This window comes from Salvelinus sp. IW2-2015, linkage group LG20, assembly GCF_002910315.2.
Source record: "Salvelinus sp. IW2-2015 linkage group LG20, ASM291031v2, whole genome shotgun sequence".
Lineage (NCBI taxonomy): Eukaryota > Metazoa > Chordata > Actinopteri > Salmoniformes > Salmonidae > Salvelinus > Salvelinus sp. IW2-2015.
In genome coordinates this window covers 45,427,677-45,450,581 of record NC_036860.1, presented here as the reverse complement: position 1 = coordinate 45,450,581, position 22,905 = coordinate 45,427,677, and the positions used below count along the sequence as shown (strand labels likewise).

At 44.8% G+C, this 22,905-nt stretch overlaps 1 protein-coding gene across 5 annotated transcripts in view; it reads left to right on the top strand.

Moving 5' to 3' along the window:
- The window catches only part of igsf5a (immunoglobulin superfamily, member 5a), a 28,268-nt gene extending 10,068 nt beyond the window's left edge, over nt 1-18,200 (top strand). For 2 of the 5 annotated variants that reach the window (XM_024010579.2, XM_024010582.2), the window contains 6 exons: nt 8,797-9,087; nt 14,651-14,764; nt 15,569-15,593; nt 15,703-15,794; nt 16,065-16,132; nt 16,625-18,200. In XM_024010579.2, coding sequence (XP_023866347.1) covers nt 8,797-9,087; nt 14,651-14,764; nt 15,569-15,593; nt 15,703-15,794; nt 16,065-16,132; nt 16,625-16,732 — 698 coding nt within the window. In that variant the 3' untranslated portion in view covers nt 16,733-18,200. The remainder of the gene's footprint in view (nt 1-8,796; nt 9,088-14,650; nt 14,765-15,568; nt 15,594-15,702; nt 15,795-16,064; nt 16,133-16,624) is intronic. The other 3 variants (XM_070449422.1, XM_024010581.2, XM_024010580.2) reach the window with 3 other exon arrangements.
- The last annotated feature ends 4,705 nt before the right edge of the window (nt 18,201-22,905 follow it).

Genomic DNA, 22,905 nt, shown 5'->3' with positions numbered 1-22,905 from the left:
GATAGAGTACCATTGTTGAGGAGATTAAATTAAATGAATTAATAAACTGCAGAGTAACTGGGGCAGGGTGACATTTTTGTTGGATTTCACATTGAGTTCACGTTAATTGTCAGTGTAACGCTCGTCGGAAGGATGAGACCAAGGTGCAGCGTTGTACGTGTTCATGCTTCTTTATTAAAACCGAACACCAAACAAAACAACAAAAGAACAACGAACGTCACGTCTTGAAGGCTACACAGAGCTAACAAAAAACAACATCCCACAACCTAAGGTGGCAAAACATGCTGCCTAAGTATGATTCCCAATCAGAGACAACGATAGACAGCTGTCCCTTATTGAGAACTATACCCGGCCAAAACATAGAAACACAAATCATAGAAATAAATAACATAGAATGCCCACCCAAATCACACCCTGACCAAACCAAATAGAGACATAAAAAAGGCTCTCTAAGGTCAGGGCGTGACAGTCAGCACAACCAAATATAAATCAAAACTAGACGTTGAGCTGACGTCTGTGCCCAGTGGGTAAGGCAAGTTTTCTCTGTCTAGCTAATTTGCCACAGTTGCCAAAGGTGATTAGTGTAATAAATAACCAATGAACCAAGTCCATGTAACGTAAGACTTATTGCTGTAGCCACAAATCTTACTGGTCTGATCTACACAATAGCAATTGTGCAGGGAAAATACAGTGCTGGTGTACGGATCCCGGAGAAACTTTGTACACCACAATACTTTGTACACCACCCTTGCATCTGTTGTTTCCAATCAGCAAGTATGCTTTGGCTCCTAGACAAGGGTAAGGTAAAACACACTAGTGGATGGGAGCCGTAGGATTTGCATTATGGTTAATTGTACTCTACTGCTTACTTTGATGGAAAGCATTTCTTTGAAGCGCGATCTCCTCAAGTCACACACACAAGTGCGCATGCACACACGCACGCGCACTTTATATACTTTATTTGAATTCACCTATCAAGTTTACATTAAAAAAGGATCCAAACATTTCAAAGGTCCCTGTATGAATGGCACTCAAGGGTACAGAAAGCACCTCCTTCTGCCCACTGTCATTTAAAAATCTTCCCAGCATGAAATAGTTCCCAATAGTTCTGATCATTCTGATAGTGTTCTGGTTGTGTGTAATATCTCTCCCAGCATAAAAATTTGCTTCACATGTCTGCCAATCAATGGTGGCCAGGGACCAATCAGAAGCTTGTTGAGGCGTGAGGTCTGCATATAAATACCCGGACTTTCGCGTCAAAGTGCTGAGGGTTGACGTGAGGAGAGATTTTTTTGCGTTTGCAAAGACTTGGGCGCTACTTTTTCAATTGACACTGCATATATTTGTTACTTAGTTAGCTAGCTAGCTAAATCAAGGGCGAGGGGGTGTGAGAGAAACATCTGCAGGAGCTCAGCCATCCACACAGACGCGCGTGCAATTATTGACTGGGAATGTTACAACATGACTTCACAATCAGAACGATTGGGAACTATTTCACGCTGGGAAGATTTTTTACATGACACCCACGACAGCGAAAACAGAGCAGTACCTAGCCAACTGCTTTGCCTTTGTTTTTGTCAGGCCAGCAATCTGGAGGCCATGCACTGCAATCCTGTGTACGTGGCCGAGACTGCCAAATATCAGCACCAGCATCTTGCACCTACACCCGAAGGCTGTCCAAGCATCTCCCCAATGGGCTGGTACTTAAGCAGCTTCCTGGCAAAGGCATCAACATCAAACCAGCTTCCCCTTACACAATAATGTTTATGCTTGTGTACATTAACAACATGGACAATAGACTCCATTATATGTGACTCATGTAGAATACTGAATTGGTCATGGTTTGCAGGGTACCAGAGTGCCAGATTATATTTTGTTGGTAGAACTTTCAGGTGAGAATGTCCTCACCAACGGCAGCATTTTGGTACATGGAATGGGAGACAGAGTGGTCAGCACAGTTCAGAGCAGCGTGTTTCTCCTGCAGCCTCAGGCCAGTCTACGCACGCACGCACGCACGCACGCACGCACGCACGCACGCACGCACGCACGCACGCACGCACACGTTATGTTCTTCTATCCTCGTGGGGAACTACAATTAATATGTTCCCTAACCCCTAACCCTTACCCTAACCCGTAACCCTAACCTAGACCTAACTCCTAACCTTAACCCTAAATCTAAATCTAAACCTAACCACTAACCCCTTACCCTTACCCAAATTCTGACCCGAATCCTAATTGCAACCCTTACCCTAAACCAAAATAGCCTTTGTCCTCATGGGCATGCTGGAAATGTCCCTCACGAGGGAGAATTTTCCTTTTTTTTACTATCCTTATGGTGACTTTTCTATCCCCAAAATGATAGAAGAACCAACCAAGCATAAGGGAAACACACTGTGGATATGCAAATGCCTTGTAGGGCTCAGCAGTTATGGACTATCTTGAAGAGTTGCACCATGCATAAGGGGAGGCTCATTGATATGCAAAATTTGACTTTGCCTATTTCCACATGGTAGAGTTCACACAAAAAAGAGAGGAATAAAGTTTGACATCAGATGTTCTGAGACAAAGATTCCAGCCTGGAGACAAGATGTCAATTTTTTTTCGKTATTTGATTATAAATCGCAACGGGAATGAATATTCTCAATTCAGTTGATCTTTATTGAACACTCTTTTGACATTTTTTGTTTTATAGAGCTGACATCTGTTTTTATTAGCACTTCAGCAAAATTTGTGATTGACCGGAATTTGAACCCTGATCTCCTGTGTGCCATAAGACTACTATCCTGCTAGCCTGCTGAGCTAAAGCCTATGCATTTGCTTAGGGAGCTAATGCAAGTCTTCAAATCTCAGGCAAGGGCACTCATCATGCGAGTGTGGTCGTCCCTGGTTGACTCTGTTTTATACTCCTTGCTCTAGTTGCTTGGGTGATGGTATGCCATTTACACATTCACGGTTACAATTTACTGTTCATCTTAGTGTTCGTTATTCCATTCCCCCAGGGAAGCTTGTTAACCATGATAAACCCAGAACCCACACAGCATATTATGATCCCTCATCCATTCAATTATAAACTGAATCAAACATGTACCAGCTATATCCTCCACCAGCCCTCCACCCAGGTGCTTTAATATACAGAGGGTCTAAACCTGGTTTTAGGCTTTATCTTATTGCGGCTTCTGCTGGCTCTATTGGATTACTTTTATTGGATATTGATTTGGTCTTGTTCCTATGGTGTCACACCCTGATCTGTTTCACATGTCTTTGAGTTTGTCTCACCCCCGTCCAGGTGTCGCCAATCTTCCCCATTATCCCCTGTGTATTTATACATCTGGTTTACCACCTCTGGTTTACTGACCCCTGCCTGCCTTGACCTGTCTATTGCCTGCCCCTGTTGGAATATTAAACTATTGTTTATTCGACGTGGTTTGCATCTGGGTCTTACCTTCACACCTGATTGTACAAACTGGCCATGACTGACCCAGCAGACCCGGAYCAGCTGCGCAACGCCATCTCCTCCCAAGGAGGGAGGGAGTCCAAACGTTGGCTGAGYGCCATGACCGGGCGTTGGACATGCTGCTGGTAACCCCACCGCGCCTCAGCAATTTGGCAGTTAGCAGCGCCGCCCCACCGGCCACTCCACCTTCCCGGGAGCCCCGTTTACCTCCTGCGCAATGCTTTAATGGAGAGCCGAGCACCTCTCAGGCATTTCTAGCTCAGTGTGCCCTCAGTTTCGAGCTTCAGCCCTCCTCCTTCCCCTTGGATTGCTCCAAAATAGCTTACCTCATCACGCTGATGTCTGGAAGGGCTCTCACCTGGGCTACCGCTGTATGGGAACAGCAGCCGGCCATATGCGAGAGCCTGGAGGGGTTCGTGGGAGAGGTGAGGGAGGTCCTTGATGCCCCTGTCTCCTGGAGAGAAGCTGCCCGGAAGCTAATCCAACTCTGGCAGGATGCCTGCACTGTGGCCGACTATGCGGTGGAATTCCGTACGTTGGCAGCTGAGAGTGCGTGGAACCCAGAACCACTGTTCGACATGTTCCTGCACAGCAACTCGGAGGAGGTTAAGGAGGAGCTTGCAGCTCGGGAGTTACCCACAGATTTTTGACTCCCTCATCGCTTTGACCATCCACATCGATGGGCGATTGCGGGAATGACAGATCGAGAGGAAATTCGATTTCACTCGCACGTCCAGGGACTCCAACTTGCCTCCGAGTCCTCCCAGAAGTCCTTGACGGTCCCGTGGCCGAGAGCACACGAGATTTCCATACATTCCTCAAGAGTCACCGAGGAGGGCCAAGGCACTGTTTCCCGAGCCCATGCATCTAGGCAGGGCAGGGCAGGGCTGTCGCCAGCGGAATGGCAACATCGTATCAGCACAAGGAGCTGTTTGTATTGCGGGTCATTTTGTGTCCTCGTGCACGGTAAAAGCGCAGGCTCACCAGTAGGAGCGAGTACTCTGGTGGGCCATTGGGGGACTTTTCTCCTTTCCTTACTCACAACCCTTTTTATATCATTCTGCTGTGGGGAAACCAGTCCAAATCTATTTGGGTCCTCCTTGACTCTGGGGCCRATGAGAGCTTTTTGGACGCCACACTGGCTTCCGAGCTGAATATCCCCACTCAGCCCCTCTCCATTCCCATGGATGTTAGAGCATTGAGCGGGCGCTCTATAGGTCGGGTCAGCCATAATACCACTCCTATCAACCACACCTATGTGTGTCAGGGAATCACAGCAAGACCGTTCAGTTCCTGCTCATCAAGTCCCCCCAGATCCTCGTGGTTTTGGGATTCTCCTGGCTCCAGTGACATAATCCACTCATCAACTGGTCTACGGGTGCCATCATGGGCTTGAATTCGTTCTGCCACGTCCATTGTCTGAAGTCGGCATAACCTGCCCCGGGATGTCTTCCTGGGTCCTTGAAGGTGGTTCCGGATCTCTCCACCATTCCCGCTGAGTACCAGGATCTCCGGGAGGTGTTCAGCAAGTCCCGGGCAACTTCCCTTCCGCCGCACCGCCCCTATGACTGCGGGATTGACCTTTTCCCTAGCACCACGCTTCGCCAGGGGAGTCTGTACTCGCCGTCGAGACCGGAAACCAAGGCTATGGAGGACTACATTGGGGACTCCCTAGCTACTGGATTTATCTGTCCTTCTTCCTCTCCCACTGGCACAGGGTTCTTCTTCATGGAGAAGATGGACAAGACCCTGTGCCCGTGCATTGACTACCGGGGACTCAATGACATCACTGTAAAGAACAGTCATCCACTCCACTCATTTCCGCGGCCTTCGAGCTGCCCCAGGGGGCCACTATGTTCTCCAAGCTGGATCTAAGTAATGCCTACCATCTGTTGCGGATACGAGAGGGGGACGAGTGGAAAACCGCCTTCAACACGGCCAGCGGCCACTATGAATATCTGGTCATGCTCTTTGGCCTCACCTACGCCCCTGCCGTGTTCCAGGCTCCAGTGAATGACGTTCTCCGCGATATGCTGAACAGTTTTGTCTTTGTCTAAATTGATGACATCCTCGTCTTCTTCCGCTGCCCACAAGAACACGTGCTTCATGTCCAGCAGGTTCTCCAGCGCCTTCTGGAGGACCAGTTGTTCGTTAAGGCGGAAAAGTGTGAGTTCCATCGCTCCACCGTGCCCTTTCTGAGCTACATCATCTCTGCTGGGAGCATCAAGATGGATCCCGAGAAGGTGAAAGCGGTGGTGGATTGACCTCAGCCTGCATCCAGGGTGCAGCTGCAACGCTTCCTGGGGTTCGCCAACTTTTATCGCCGCTTTATCCGGGGTTACCTCACCCTGGTCTCCCCCCTGTCTGCCCTCAACTCTACCAAGGTTTTGTTCATGTGGTCCAAGGCCGCTGACCGGGCGTTCCGGGACTTTAAACACCGCTTCACCACGGCTCCCATCCTGGTTAATCCGGACCATTCCCGTCAGTTTGTGGTGGAGGACGATGCTTCGGATGTCAAAGTGGAGTCTGTTCTGTCCCAACATTCTGCCCTGGACCTTAACTTCTTTGGGATAGGGGGCGGTATTTTGACGTCCGGATGAAAAGCGTGCCCAAAGTAAACTGCCTGCTACTCAGGCCCAGAAGCTAGGATATGCAAATAATAGTAGATGTGGATAGAAAACAATCTAAAGTTTCGAAAACTGTTAAAATAATGTCTGTGAGTATAACAGAACTGAAATGGTAGGCGAAACCCCGAGGACAAACCATCCCCAATTGTTTTTTTTCATCCTACCACTGATTTCAATGGTTGGCACTTTTATAATAGGGCAAAATCGTTCCCGAGTGCAGTTCCTAGGGCTTCCACTAGACGTCAACAGTCTTTAGAAAGAGTTTCAGGCTGGTTTTTGGAAAAATTAGGGAGAAGAAGTAGTTTTTCTAAGGGCTCCCATTTTGGCTCTAGTGTTTCCATGCGCATGGCCGAGATAGCGCATTCTTTTTGTTTATCTCCGGTAAAGACAATAACGATTCTCCGTCTTAAATTGTATTGTTTATTTGTGTATTAGGGTACCTAAGGATTGATTATAAACGTTGATTGACTTGTTAGAATAAATTTATTGGAAACGTTTGGGATTCATTTTGTATGCATTTTGACCGATGGAAACCGAGTGGATTATTGACTGAAGCGCGCCAGCTAAACTGAGTTTTTATGGATATAAAGAAGAAATCTATCGAACAAAAGGACCATTTGTAATGTAACTGAGACCTTTTGGAGTGCCAACAGAAGACGATCTTCAAAGGTAAGGCATATATTATATCGCTATTTCTGACTTTCGTGTCGCAACTCCCTGGTTGAAAATGATTTGTTATGCATTTGTGTGCTGGACGCTGTCCTCAGATAATCGCATGGTTTGCTTTCGCCGTAAAGCCTTTTTGAAATCTGACACGTTGGCTGGATTAACAAGTTAAGCTTTATTTTGATGTATTGCCCTTGTGATTTCATGAAAGTTTAATATTTATAGTAATTTATTTGAATTTGGCACGCTGCCATTTCACCGGATGTTGGCCAGGTGGGACGCTACCGTCCCACCTATCACAAAGAAAGAAGTTTTAAGCTACATCCCTGCGCCTTCTTCTCCCACCGCCTCACCTCCTCGGAGAGGAATTACGACGTGGGGAATCGGGAGCTTCTCGCGGTGAAGATGGCATTGGAGGAATGGAGGCACTGGCTCGAAGGGGCGGAACACCCGTTCATTGTGTGGACCGACTACAAAAACCTGGAGTATCTCCGCACCACCAAGAGCCTCAACTCCAGGCAGGCGAGATGGGCCCTGCTGTTTACCCGGTTCAACTTTTCCCTCTCCTACCGGCCGGGGTCCAAGAACGTCAAGCCGGATGCCCTGTCTCACCGCTATAACCCCTCAGCTACCACCCGGAGCCCGAGCGGTCCTGGAGTGGGCCCATTCCTCCAGGCTCGCCTGCCACCCGGGCTCCCGGCAGACCCTGGCCTACATGCGACAGCGCTTTTGGTGGCCTACCATGGTTCTGGACGTTGCCGCCTTTGTCGCCACCTGCACGGTCTGTGCACGGAACAAGACCCCTCGACAAGCTCCGGCTGGCCTCCTCCAACCTCTGCCCATTTCTTATCGCCCCAGGTCTCAAATCTCCCTGGACTCCATCACGGGTCTCCCCCCGTCTGATGGCAACACCGCCATCCTGACCGTGGTGGATCGCTTTTCCAAGGCCGCCCACTTCATTCGTCCCGGTTCTGGAAGGTGTTCTGCACCCTCATTGGGTCGTCGACCAGCCTGTCCTCTGGGTTCCACCCCCAGTCTAATGGCCAGTCGGAGCGAGCCAACCATGACCTCGAGACCACCCTGCGCTGCCAGGTCTCCGCCAACCCCACCACCTGGAGCCAGCAGCTGGTGTGGGTGGAGTACGCCCGCAACACCCTTCCCTGCTCTGCCCCAGGCCTTTCACCATTTGAGTGTTTTCTCGGGTATCAGCCCCCACTCTTCCCTGAGCAGGAAGAGGAGGTCGGCATACCTTCTGGCCAGATGTTTGTATACCGCTGTCGTCGTACCTGGAAGAGAACACTCCTCAAGAAGGTATGGCTATCCACCCGGGATCTGCCCTTCCGGGTGGAATCTCGCCATCTCTCCCCCCGGTTTATCGACCCGTTACCCATCTCCAAGATCATTAGCCCCTCTGCTGTTCATCTTCTGTTGCCCCGTACCCTTCGTATTCATCCCACCTTTCATGTCTCCAGAGTCAAACCCATGTCTCACAGCCCTTTGTCTCCCTGAGCCTGTCTGCTGCCCGGTACCGTTGCCCCACCTCTGGTTGTCTGAGCCCTGCCTGCCTTGACCTGTCCATTGTCTGCCCTGTTGGAATATTAAACTATTGTTTATTTGACGTGGTCTGCATCTGGGTTGTACCTTCACACCTGATATACAGTATGGTGCATGGATGGACTTCTCATTCCCCTGATTTGGACCTACCTGATTACAAACATATTCCCCTCCATGTATCAATACTCCTAGGCAGACAGTAGTAATATCCAACTGAATGGATGTCGATATTACATTGATTGTTTACATTGTGGCCAACCCTCAGCTGGGACCAGTGTTAAGTCAGGACATTCAGGAAGCATTTACCATACTAGCACATAGATGCAGGATTATTTTCCTGCTGTAGCAGACTGGCTCAAATTAAAAGATCCTACATTTGTAGAATTGTCCACTCTGTAGGTGGTCCAACATTAACACTACAGTATATTCATTGTGTTTCATGTAAGATGTCATCCCTCACGGTTGCTGACTGTTCTCTCCTGTTTGTCTCCACAGAGAGCGGCACAGTAAGGATTGTGGGAGGTAACATGACAGTGGCCCAGGGCCACCAGGCCATCTTCCGGTGTGAGGCCTCTGGTTGGTTTCCTAAGCCCACAGTGAGCTGGGTGGTGGATGGGGTCGTGGTGGACCAGAACAGCTACAACAGTAGCAGTGAGGCCCTGGACGGTCTGTATAACTCCATCAGCCTCCTGACTGTCCGTGGGGTCAACAGTGTCCAAGTGAAGTGCCTGGCCAGCGTATCTGCCCTGACCACCCCACTGTCCAGCTCCTTCTACCTGGTGGTTGGTAAGAACTCTTCTGACTCTTCAGTTAGACATGTCAGGACCCGGTGCGAGAAACAGTCACTAATAATCGKCAGAACCCAGAAGATGAGGCAGACACAGCAGTACTAGAGATGGTGGTTTAATTAAAGAACAAAATCTTCAGGCAAAGAAACTAAATCCACAATGTCCAAAAATAAAGCCAAGAGGCACAAAATGGAAATCCTCCAAAATACAAAAGAAACTCCACAAAGTGGTAAAAAACAGCAGGGAAAAACAAACCTCAAAAGACTACTCAAATAATACACAAGAACTAAACCAGAGAACCTCTGGAAAATCCAACAAGAGAAATATCTATACAAAACAAGGCTTGGGCTGGGGCTGGGCGCTAACTTACAAACACTGAGCAAAGAACTGAGGAACACACAGGGTTTAAATACTAACAAGGGAACACAGGTGCAAACAATAATTAGAGCAATAAAAACAAAAGGTACAAAAAAGGTGCAATGGGGACATCTAGTGACCAAAACCCGAACAGTCTTGGCCAAAACCTGACAAGACAGGCATTTGATTTCCATAGGGGGGCACGTTTTGTTTACGGGACAAGGGCATGCACACATTTTAAATGCGTTTTTATAGTAAATACATGTAATATAACTGTAGAAATGTATCAAATCAAATTTGATTGGTCACATACACATGGTTGGCAGATGTTAATGCAAGTGTAGGGAAATGCTTGTGCTTCTAGTTCCGACAGTGCAGTAATATCCAACAAATAATCGAACAATTCTACAACAACTACCTAATACATACAAATCTAAAGGGATGGAATAAAAATATGTACATATAAATATATGGATGAGCGATGACCGAGCAGCATAGGCAAGATGCAATACGTGGTATAAAATACAGTACAGTTGAAGTCGGAAGTTTACATACACCTTAGCCAAATACATTTAAACTCAGTTTTTCACAATTCCTRACATTTAAACCTAGTAAAAATTCCCTGTCTTAGGTCTGTTAGGATCACCACCTTATTTTAAGAATGTGAAACGTCAGAATAATAGCAGAGAGCATGATTTATTTCAGCTTTTATTTATTTCATCACATTCCCAGTGGGTCAGAAGAACACTCAATTAGTATTTGGGAGCATTGCCTTTAAATAGTTTAACTTGGGTCAAACGTTTCGGGTAGCCTTCCACAAGCTTCCCACAATAAGTTGGGTTAATTTTGTCCCATTCCTCCTGACAGAGCTGGTGTAACGGAGTCAGGTTTGTAGGCCTCCTTGCTCGCACAAGCTTTTTCAGTTATGCCAACAAATTGTCTATAGGATTGAGGTCAGGGCTTTGTGATTGCCACTCCAATACCTTGACTTTGTTGTCCTTAAGCCATTTTGCCACAATTTTGGAAGTATGTTTGGGGTCATTGTCCATTTGGAAGACCCATTTGCGACCAAGCTTTAACTTCCTGACTGATGTCTTGAGATGTTGCTTCAATATATCCACATAATTTTACTTCCTCATGGTTCCATCATCTAAGTGCACCAGTCCTTCCTGCAGCAAAGCACCCCCACAACATGATGCTGCCACCCCCGTGCTTTACGGTTGGGATGGTGTTCTTCGGCTTGCAAGCATCCCCCTTTTTCCTCCAAAAATAACAATGGTCGTTATGGCCAAGTTCTATAGTTAGAACTATTTGGCCATAAAAAAATTGTTTTGTTTCATCAGAAGAAAGGACATTTCTCAAAAAAGTACGATCTTTGTCCCCATGTGCAGTTGCAAACCGTAGTCTGGCTTTTTTATGGCGGTTTTGGAGCAGTGGCTTCTTCTTTATTAACCGGCCTTACAGGTTATGTCGTTATAGAACTCGTTTTACTGTGGATATAGATACTTTTGTACCTGTTTCCTCCAGCATCTTCACAAGGTCCTTTGCTGTTGTTCTGGGATTGATTTGCACTTTTCGCACCAAAGTACGTTCATCTCTAGGAGACAGAACGCATCTCCTTCTTGAGCGGTGTGACAGCTGCGCGGTYCCATGGTGTTTATGCTTGCGTACTATTGTTTGTACAGATGAACGTGGTACCTTCTGGCATTTGGAAATTGCTCCCAAGGATGAAACAGATGCGTGGTGGTCTACATTTTGTTTTCTGAGGTCTTGGCTGATTTCTTTTGATTTTCCCATGATATCAAGCAAAGAGGCACTGAGTTTTAAGCCTTGAAATACATCCACAGGTACATCTCCAATTGACTCAAATGATGTCAATTAGCCTATCAGAAGCTTCTAAAGCCATGACATAATTTTCTGGAATTTCCCAAGCTGTTTAAAGGCACAGTCAAGTTAGTGTATGTAAACTTCTGACCCACTGGAATTGTGATACAGTGAATTATAAGTGAAATAATCTGTCTGTAAACAATTGTTGGAAAAATWACTTGTGTCATACACAAAGTAGATGTCCTAACCGACTTGCCAAAACTATAGTTTGTTAACAAGAAATTTGTGGAGTGGTTGAAAAACGAGTTTTAATGACTCCAACCTAAATGTATGAAAACTTCTGACTTCAACTGTATATACATATGAGATGAGTAATGTAAACATTATTAATGTGGCATTATTTAAAGTGAATAGTAATCAATTTATTAAAGTGGCCAAGGATTCGAGTCTGTATGTAGGCAGCAGCCTCTCTGTGTTAGTGATGGCTGTTTAACAGTCTGATGGCCTTGAGATATAAGCTGTTTTTCAGTCTCTCGGTCCCAGCTTTGATGCACCTGTACTGACCTCGCCTTCTGGATGGTAGCAGGGTGAACAGGCAGTGGCTCAGGTGGTTGTTGTCCTTGATGATCTTACATTTTAATGTGCATGAACACAACCAGTCTGATGTTTTTATCTGATTGTCAAACAAATCACTTCAAAAGTAGGTTACCTTCGCATGTTTGTCCAAAATAATTCCAGCATCCAAACAGTACACTGTGCACCCGCCAACTTTCCTTCAATTCGCAAGTGGCTAATACTATCTCACCAGAGAAGGCATCCGAGCGTGCGAAACAGTGTTTTTCTGTCTTACTGTATGTAGCCCATGTATCTGATGCTGTCTGGCCAAAAATAGTATGATATGCAATACTCTTTTTGGCCAGGCAGCATCAGATATGTTGGCTACACATACTGAGACAGAGGGGCGCTGTTTTGCTCGCTCGGATTCTTTCTCCGGTGAGGTATGTGCGAAGGTAACCTATCTGAGATTGATCAGTTTTTCTGTTTGCTTCTCGATCAAATAAATGATCAATGTTGAAATGTTTTATTTGGGAAGGAGGTAAGGTAGGGCGGGCCATTCCCCCTACGGCCAGCCCATAGTGCCGGCGCTGTCTGGTCACTTCCAGTAGCCTGGACAGTACCTTCAACATGGATAGGATTTAGTGAGGTCTGCTTACACTGTCAGAAATGGGAACCCTTGCGAAGTCAGGAAAGGGATTTTATGGGTTCCTGGCCAAGTTGAGGTGCTGCCAAAAATCACAATTAAAAGCTGATGATCCTGGCTGGCCTTACAATTTGTAGAGCAATAAAAAATATGAGAAAATCCTCTGAGAAAGGATAAGAGCTACCTCCCTTAACATATGCCTTTGTACTGTTCTGTGGGACCGTGATTATTTTTCCATAATTACTTATTACATTAATAAATAAGTGAATGAATTCTTTGTTTATGCAGGTAGATACTTACATGATAAAAGTTGTGTATTTCTTCCAAGAGCACAGAGGCTCCATATTATATGTACAGTGGGGAGAACAAGTATTTGATACACTGCCGATTTTGCAGGTTTTCCTACTTACAAAGCATGTAGAGGTCTGTAATTTTTTTATCATAGGTACACTTTCAACTGTGAGAGACGGAATCTAAAACAAAAATCCAGAAAATCACATTGATGATTTTTAAATAATTAAATTTGCATTTATTGCATGACATAAGTATTGATCACTACCAACAGTAAGAATTCCGGCTCTCACAGGACCTGTTAGTTTTTCTTTAAGAAGCCCCTCTGTTCTCCACTCATTACCTGTATTAACTGCACCTGTTTGACTGGTTACCTGTATAAAAGACACCTGTCCACACACTCAATCAAACAGATTCCAACCTCTCCACAATGGCCAAGACCAGAGAGCTGTGTAAGGACATCAGGGATAAAATTGTAGACCTGCACAAGGCTGGGATGGGCTACAGGACAATAGGCAAGCAGCTTGGTGAGAAGGAAACAACTGTTGGCGCAATTATTAGAAAATGGAAGAAGTTCAAGATGACGGTCAATCACCCTCGGTCTGGGGCTCCATGCAAGATTTCACCTCGTGGGGCATCAATGATCATGAGGAAGGTGAGGGATCAGCCAGAACTACACGGCAGGACCTGGTCAATGACCTGAAGAGAGCTGGGACCACAGTCTCAAAGAAAACCATTAGTAACACACTACGCCGTCATGGATTAAAATCCTGCAGCGCACGCAAGGTCCCTGCTTAAGCCAGTGCATGTCCAGGCCTGTCTGAAGTTTGCCAATGACCATCTGGATGATCCAGAGGAGGAATGGGAGAAGGTCATTGGTCTGATGAGACAAAAATAGAGCTTTTTGGTCTAACTCCACTCGCCGTGTTTGGAGGAAGAAGAAGTGTGAGTACAACCCAAGAACACCATCCCAAACCGTGAGCATGGAGGTGGAAACATCATTCTTTGGGGCTGCTTTTCTGCAAAGGGACAGAACGACTGCACCGTATTGAGGGGAGGATGGATGGGGCCATGTATCGCGAGATCTTGGCCACAACCTCCTTCCCTCAGTAAGAGCATTGAAGATGGGTCGTGGCTGGGTCTTCCAGCATGACAACGACACGAAGCACACAGCCATGGCACTAAGGAGTGGCTCCGTAAGAAGCATCTCAAGGTCCTGGAGTGGCCTAGCCAGTCTCCAGACCTGAACCCAATAGAAAATCTTTGGAGGAGCTGAAAGTCCGTATTGCCCAGCGACAGCCCCGAAACCTGAAGGATCTGGAGAAGATCTGTAGGGAGGAGTGGGCCAAAATCCCTGCTGCAGTGTGTGAAACCTAGTCAAGAACTCCAGGAACGTATGATCTCTGTAATTGCAAACAAGGTTTCTGTCCAAATATTAAAGTTCTGCTTTTCTGATGTATCAAATACTTATGTCATGCAATAAAATGCAAATTAATTACTTAAAAATCATACAATGTGATTTTCTGGATTTTTGTTTTAGATTCCGTCTCTCAYAGTTGAAGTGTACCTATGATAAAAATTACAGACCTCTACATGCTTTGTAAGTAGGAAAACCTGCAAAATCGGCAGTGTATCAAATACTTGTTCTCCCCACTGTATATGAAAAACTCCCATACATTGCCATTTATAATTTTCTGTAGTTCCGTCACACATTTGATTACTTTAGTACTGTAACAACTAGTGGCAGGTTGGACTTACAATAGAACCTACTGTCTCAATAGCCAACTGAGTTTAAGGCTAAGATGTCAGTCTACATTGTGATATTTACTAACCATACATACTAACTCACTAACTCTTACTTATCTCGAGACCACTGTTTCACCAGAGCCCCATGACTGGACTGTGCTCATCGCTGTCGTTTGTTCCATCGGTGGATTCGCTCTGCTGGTGCTGCTCATCCTTGGAATCGTCTTCTGCTGCAAACGCAGAAAAGAAGCAAGTAAGAAGCCTTTCTTTAGCTTGTCAAACCCCCATGTAGTCCAAGGAGCAGGAGTCATGCCCAAATCGAGCCTCTTGCTCTGTTTCACTGAAGAAAGTAGAAAACAAGTAGACTGAGTCAGGACAGGTCTCACTGAGGTCCTCTATTAGGACAATGACAGTGTGAGATATATGCAGAGGCCTTCATCTAAATACAGGACACACCAGTCAGAAAATATAGTGACTTTAGGACTGTTTGGCTCCCGCTGCTTGCCTCTCATCTGTCCGATGCATACAAGATAGCTCAACAAGCAACAGAGGAGATGCCAACAAAGAGATTGACTTGCAGTAAACTTTCTAATGAGTATAAAGGTTAATGTATGATCATTTGTGGATGTAGATTACTCACTGTCTGAAAGGGTACACATGAGGTCTAATATCAAAACTCTGACTATAGGTCTATAACACCTACCAGTAGGCGACAAATGTTGGAGAATTAATTCGGTCACACTTTATTTAGATAGTCCGGATCTTCCATCTGTAGATGCTCTACTGATGGTCATACTATCAACAAACTATCTGTTGATAAGCAAGTGCTTGCTAAGGTTAGGGTTAGGTTTAGAATAAGGGTTAGGGTAAGGTTAGGGTTAGAGCTAGTGTTAGGGTTAGTAGATAGTTAGTTGAAATGTTACTGATAGTCTGTAGATAGCATCTACAGATGGACTATCCAAATAAAGTTTGACCTACTAGATTCATCTAAATTCAACTAAAGCAACACATGTCTATACCTGATTCATTATTCTTTTCTCTCGGGGGTTCATTTCAGAATCCAGCTACCAGAAGGAAATGGGGTAAGAGAGTTCTGCTACCATTTTGTTCCCAATTACCAGATCAGTTACCTTGATCATTATGTGAGGTTTATAGTGTGATTGTTGCAGTGAAGTGTTTGATGTTTCCCAGGAGAACGGGGTCCCAGATCCAGATGAGTGGTGGTGCAGTGGGACAGAGACAGGGCAAGGAAAACCCTGCATACGTGATAGACGGCCAAACAAGTATGAGCTATCATTTCTGTCTTTACACACACCCACAAATGCACACACATGCGCCCGCATAGGCACTTATGCCTACACACAGATTATAATGACTTTTTCGATTAACAGAACACATTTTTAATGTTAACAAAATTCTTTAATTTTGTCATGGTATGTTTATATAAGCCTCTTGCTGTCACATGTTCACAGCCATGCTGTCACATGTGTACACATTCTTCTATCCCTAAAAACACTCCAATGGTAAAATACTGAGATGTATCTTTCTTACAGCAGGTGTCACCCACAGTGAATTCAACGACAGTGGTTACATCCAGACTAACTATACAAAACATTTTGAGGTACGTAATAATACATTGACACATGAGGTGGCCTCTAGATTTAGATGTGGATTTATTAATTTGTTCAGATGCCAATTTATTCTGTATGATTTATTTACAGTGTAATTGATTAGTTTTCATTACAGTAATGAGTCTGGTAAGAAGTACCTCATAAAACTTAACAAATGTAATATTAAAGTCAACTGTAATAAGTCATAACCTAAGAATTTCAGGGTGATTGCATTTTCAGCTGAAGATTATTAGTCATTTTACATTTTAGTCATTTAGCAGACACTCTTATCCAGAGCGATTTACAATAGTGAGTGCATATGTACTTTTTCGTACTGGTCCCGCGTGGGAATTGAACCAACAACCCTAAAAGAGAGAGTGCGAGAGAGCTGTAAAGTGTTACTGTGCTCTTTTTTAAACATAAACTGTAAACCACATGTATCATTTGGGACACATTTAGGGAAGTGTATACACTGTAAACTATGTTTTGCTTTTGTTTACCAGATTCCTGATCTTGTCAAAGGTAACCAGGCAGCAAATGGCCATGCCAGTGCATACAACATCCTGGGTGGAACTGGTGTCAGGAAACACAGACATGTTACTATTGTGTAAAGGAATTGTACAATCTTACTCATATACAGCAGAATCAAGCTGTAAAATATGTCAAATGTTTTCTAAATGTTTTAATGTTTCCCTTCTCTGCTCTTCATGTTATAATTTTGGAAACTTCCCCAACTTTTGAAACAAAGTGGTTCCTCTATTTTGGAACTAAGCCTCGAAGGGTTTGCTTGTAGGGCAACCTACCAGGCCAAATAATGTCAAAACACATCTATATCAACTAAGGGCAGGAGCATATGATGCCAACCAAACAAATTCTCCTTGAGTTTTAGGAGAACATCAGAGGGGTAAAGGACATAATCTGCTTTTTAAATGTCTGTACGGGGAGCAGTGTAAACTTGAAAAACCAGGTTGACCAATTGAGGTCGAAAGATCTCTTTCACAAGGGAGACCTGGAGGGGGCCAATGTTTATTAAAGTACATGGAAGATAAATAATTGTCACACTGGGCAAGCTATGCATTTCTATATGGTTTTATATAATGGCAAACTGGGTGTAAATTAGTCCATAAGCACGCACCCAAATTCTCTTTGACAGTAAGGTTCGGACATGCAAGGTAAATGTGATGGAAACTCTGACAAACTGATTGATGCACCAAGGCCTGCCTCTCAATACTCCGTCATGAGCACAGGGCTCCATAACTCTGTTAGGTTAAGAGCTTGTCCCCCCACAGCCCCAGCACCGCCACATTTCTATCTACTGTACCAGCTAGCATTGTGGTGGGCCTCATAAATTCAGCATGATTGAACCAGAGGTTTATGACAGTGAGCTGAAGTGCTCAGAGAGAATCCTCCACATTCCCTTCAGCCCATAAGAAGGTGTCTGAGTCTGTTGGAACTCTCACTGCTCCAGCCATTCAGGTTTAGGCCTATATCAATGTTCAAATGTATTCTCTTCTGGAATGTTACCCCATAGGTCTATTTTGTTAATGGCGTGTATGCAATGTGATTCGGTAGACATATTGAGAAGCGCAATTCCCCGAGACTAGGGTTGCAAAATTCTGGTAACTTTCCAGAAATTTCCAGGTTTTCTAGAAATCCAGGAAGGCGGATTCCATTTCCTGCTTATTCCCTCTTAATTTCAGGAATCATCCGGAAAACCAGGGAATGTATTTCAACCCTACCCRAAACAACGTTTTGTCATACTCCAAAAACATGATGGTGTAGCAATTTCCTATAAGAGTCTTCCATCATTATCATAGTGTAATAACTACATAATCATGGGCCTTTTTGTTCAAACAAAACTTAATCATAATAAATCAATTGTATATTTATAATAAAAATGACAACAATTCCATATGAGTGACCTCCATTCCATTTAACAATTGTTTATTGTAATATGCAACATCTTGTAATTGTGAGGAAGGGATTTACCAGATGAAGTATGTCAAATTGTTTTGACCAGGTCAAGTCTAGTGATGTATGATGTAATCAATAAACACTTTCTAATTTTCCTACCAAGGACATTACCGTGACTAATATGACGTTTCAGAGTGCAACATAAGCATGGTAAATAATAATGACCATTTCAGAGGTAAAGTTTCCAAAAGCCATGGGGTGTAAAAGCCATGGAGAGTCAATCGGTCAGCCTGCATCAGTGGATCTCAGTGCTTTCTAATCTGAAATGACATCATCTGCATCATGGTGATGCATAACAATGCTGCTTGGACTAATGAATCAATTAAAGAGGATGGTTGACAKAAATACACTCAACCACACATACAAGGACGTTCTACCTCAAACCTACAATACCAGTCAAAGGTTTGGACACACCTACTCATTCAAGGGTTTCTCTTTATTTTTACTATTTTCTACATTGTAGTGAAGAGATAAAAAAAAACGATGAAATTACACATATGGAATCATGTAATAACCAAAAAAGTGTTAAACAAATCAAAAAGGGTTGGCGCCCCCCCTTGGGTTGTGCCGTGGCGGAGATCTTTGTGGGCAATACTCGGCCTTGTCTCAGGATGGTAAGTTGGTGGTTGGAGATATCCCTCTAGTGGTGTGGGGGCTGTGTTTTGGCAAAGTGGGTAGGGTTATATCCTGCCTGTTTGGCCCTGTCCGGGGGTGGGGGTATCATCGGATGGGGCCACAGTGTCTCCTGACCCCTCCTGTCTCAGCCTCCAGTATTTATGCTGCAGTAGTTTATGTGTTGGGGGGCTAGGGTCAGTCTGTTATATCTGGAGTATTTCTCCTGTCTTATCCGGTGTCCTGTGTGAATTTAAGTATGCTCCCTTTAATTCTCTCTTTCTCTCTTTCTCTCTCTCGGAGGACTTGAGCCCTAGGACCATGCTTCAGGACTACCTGGCATGATGACTCCTTGCTGTCCCCAGTTCACCTGGCCGTGCTGCTGCTCCAGTTTCAACTGTTCTGCCTGCGGCTATGGAACCCTGACCTGCTCACCGGATGTGCTACCTGTCCCAGACCTGCTGTTTTCAACTCTCTAGAGACAGCAGGAGGGGTAGAGATACTCTTAATGATCGGCTATGAAAAGCCAACTGACATTTACTCCTGAGGTGCTGACTTGTTGCACCCTCGACAACTACTGTGATTATTATTATTTGACCATGCTGGTCATTTATGAACATTTGAACATCTTGGCCATGTTCTGTTATAATCTCCACCTGGCACAGCCAGAAGAGGTGTAACGATCATCTGTGGTGGCAGTGGCGTGCCGTGGGCCTGGGGCCTGGGCCTTCAGTGAGGTCCTACACAGTCCCACCCGAATTAATCCACCTCTTATTACCATCATTATGATGCCATGGCTCTAGACACTATACATTTAGACAGAAACGCAGTATAACCAGGCGTTGCGCCACCTTGAAATTGACATTTTTATTCCGAGAATTGCAGGGGAAGAGTTTTCAGAAAGAAAAGAAAGAGAAGCTCCACGTAGTTCCCTTTGTTTGTGGAGTCAGCACTTTCATCGTGTCCCCTAAATGAAAGTTCCTGTTTACCCAAAAACACGACACAATCAATGAGTCTTTTCAATATTTCCCTATTTTTCTTCACCTTTTCATTGTGCAGCTCCGTTGCCCTGCGCGCTTGTTCGTTGAGCTGTAGATCCACTCGGGTGTCCCCAAAAGTTTTCAAAAGCACCATTGCTTGTAAGTGCCCAGCCGTACTTTGGTGTCTCGTTGCTGCCTTGGTTAGACAACTCAAGTTTGCAAAGCCAGTGTGGCTCCAAACACCAAATCGATCACTTGCAAATAATAGGGATTCCCAGCAGTACAGTTTGCAGTGCTTCTCGGAGCCTGTGAGCCATTGATAGCGCTCGTAGTTGGAACTTTGAAAGTGGCGAATGAACCCCTTTCCCGCCTGTGACAGGCTTTGTAGCGTCGGCGTCGGGCGACCTCTCCTTACAATGTCTAACTTTTCTTGAAAAGTTCGTCTTGAGAATGGCGTTATAATTATATCCTCGACCAAATCGATATCTTCTCCTCCTTCCGCCATTGTGGGTTGAAAAAACAGCTTAGTAGTACACRAATTAATTAGTTTATCAAATTCAGTTTCCTAGTTCTGAGGTTCTGCATAGACCTGCCCATAGGACCTGCCTCTCAATATTGGTAATCAAATCAAAAGACGTGCACGCACTACGCCTGCTAGCTGGCTCCTGTGTAACACTGGAGCCAGCCAGCAGGCGTACAATAGCCAACTCTAAAGCTGATTAGTTGACACTAAATTTTCATTTCCATTCACTTTAAGCTACAAGCGCCCGCACTGTTGATTCTGAAGGCCTGAGGGCAGATTTTAGACCCCTGGCAACACATGATGGCTGAATATGATTGGATAAAAGATCTAACATAAAGACCAGCCCTCCAAATCTCAACCTGGGGCTGGAAGCAGTGCAACCAAGAGGAAAGCTATGAAATGAATGAATAAAAAAAAAAAAATAGATATTCTGATGATGTTTAGGCCAGCAGAGAAGGCCTTGCTGGCCCTGACGGCCCACCACTGTGTGGTGGTAGAAGGATCGGACCAAAGCGCAGCGTGGTAAGTGTTCATGATGATTTTTAATTCAAACTCAGAACACTAAACAAAACAATAAACGATGAACAAACGAAACAGTACCGTGTGGCGACAAACACTGACACGGAAGACAAACACCCACAAACCAAAAGTGAAACCCAGGCTACCTAAGTATGATTCTCAATCAGGGACAACGATTGACAGCTGCCTCTGATTGAGAATCATACCAGGCCGAACACAAAACCCCAACATAGAAAAACACACATAGACTGCCCACCCCAACTCACGCCCTGACCATACTAAATAAAGACAAAACAAAGGAAATAAAGGTCAGAACGTGACAAGAGGACTGGCCACCTCTCATAGCCTGGTTCCTCTCTAGGTTTCGTCCTAGGTTTTGGCCTTTCTAGGGACTTTTTCCTAGCCACCGTGCTTCTACACCTGCATTGTTTGCTGTTTGGGGTTTTAGGCTGGGTTTCTGTGCAGCACTTTGATATATCAGCTGATGTAAGAAGGGCTGTATAAATACATTTGATTTGAAAATATATTTTAGATTTAAGATTCTTCAAAGTTGCCACCCTTTGCCTTGATGACAGCTTTGCACACTCTTGGCATTCTCTCAACCAGCTTCATGAGGTAGTCACCTGGAACGCATTTCAATTAACAGGTGTGCCTTGTTAAAAATGTATTTGTGGAATTTCTTTCCTTCTTAATGCGTTTGAGCCAATCAGTTGTGTTGTGACAAGGTAGGGGTTGTATACAGAAGATACCCCTATTTGGTAAAAGACAAAGTCCATATTATGGCAAGAACAGCTCAAATAACCAAAGAGAAATGACAGTCAATCATTACTTTAAGATATGAAGGTCAGTCAAGAACTTTGAAAGTTTCTTCAAGTGCAGTCACAAAAATTATAAAAGCGCTATGATAAACTGGCTCTCATGAGGACCTCCACAGGAAAGGAGGACCCAGAGTTACCTCTGCTGCAGAGGACAAGTTCATTAGAGTTACCAGCCTCAGAAATTGCAGCCCAAATAAATGCTACACAGAGTTCAAGTAACAGACACATCTCTACATCAACTGTTCAGAGGAGACCTTCATGGTCGAATTGCTGCAAAGAAACCACTTTTAAAGGACACCAATAAGAAGAAGACTTGCTTGAGCCAAGAAACACGAGCAATGGACATTAGACCGTGGAAATCTGTCCTTTTGGTCTGATGAGTCCAAATGTAGATTTTTGGATCCAACCGCCATGTCTTTGTGAGGCGCAGAGTAGGTGAACGGATGATCTCTGTATGTGTGGTTCCCACCATGAAGCATGGAGGAGGAGGTGTGATGTTGTGGGTGTGCTTTGCTGGTGACACTGTCTGTGATTTATTTAGAATTCAAGGCACACCTAACTAGCATGGCTACCACAGCATTCTGCTGTGATATGCCATCCCATCTGGTTTGGGCTTAGTGGGACTATAATTTGTTTTTAACAGGACAATGACCCAGGACAATGACCCAACACACTCAACATACCTCCAGTGAAATGACGCTSACAGAGATGGTCGCCTCGCTTCAGGTTCTTAGAAAACTATGCAGTTATTTGTTCTTTTATGTACTATTTCTTACATTGTTATCCTAGAAAATCTAAAGTTTTATTACCTAAACCCAGGAAGAACTATTGGATATAAAAGCGATGTCAACTTACCATCATTATGACCAGGAATACGTCACAAACGGATCCTTTGTTCGGACCTCCACCCTGGACACGTGATCTTATCCTAGAGGCCGATCCAAAACAAAACGGAYGCCGCAGGAAAGGCAGGCGGAGCGGCCTACTGGTCAGACTCAGAAGGGGAGCACACCATCCACCGCTTCCGAGCATGTTACTCACCAATGTCCAATCTCTAGATAACAAGGTGGACGAAATTAGGGCACGAGTTTCCTTCCAGAGAGACATCAGAGATTGTAACATTCTCTGTTTCACGGAAACATGGCTCACTTGGGATATGTTGTCAGAGTCAGTACAGCCATCCGGTTTCTTCACGCATCGCGCCAACAGAAACGAACATCTCTCTGGTAAGAAGAAGGGTATGGTGTAATCACAACAACATACAGGAACTCAAGTCCTTTTGTTCACCTGACCTAGAATTCCTTACAATCAAATGCCGACCATATTATCTTCCAAGAGAATTCTCTTTGATTATAGTC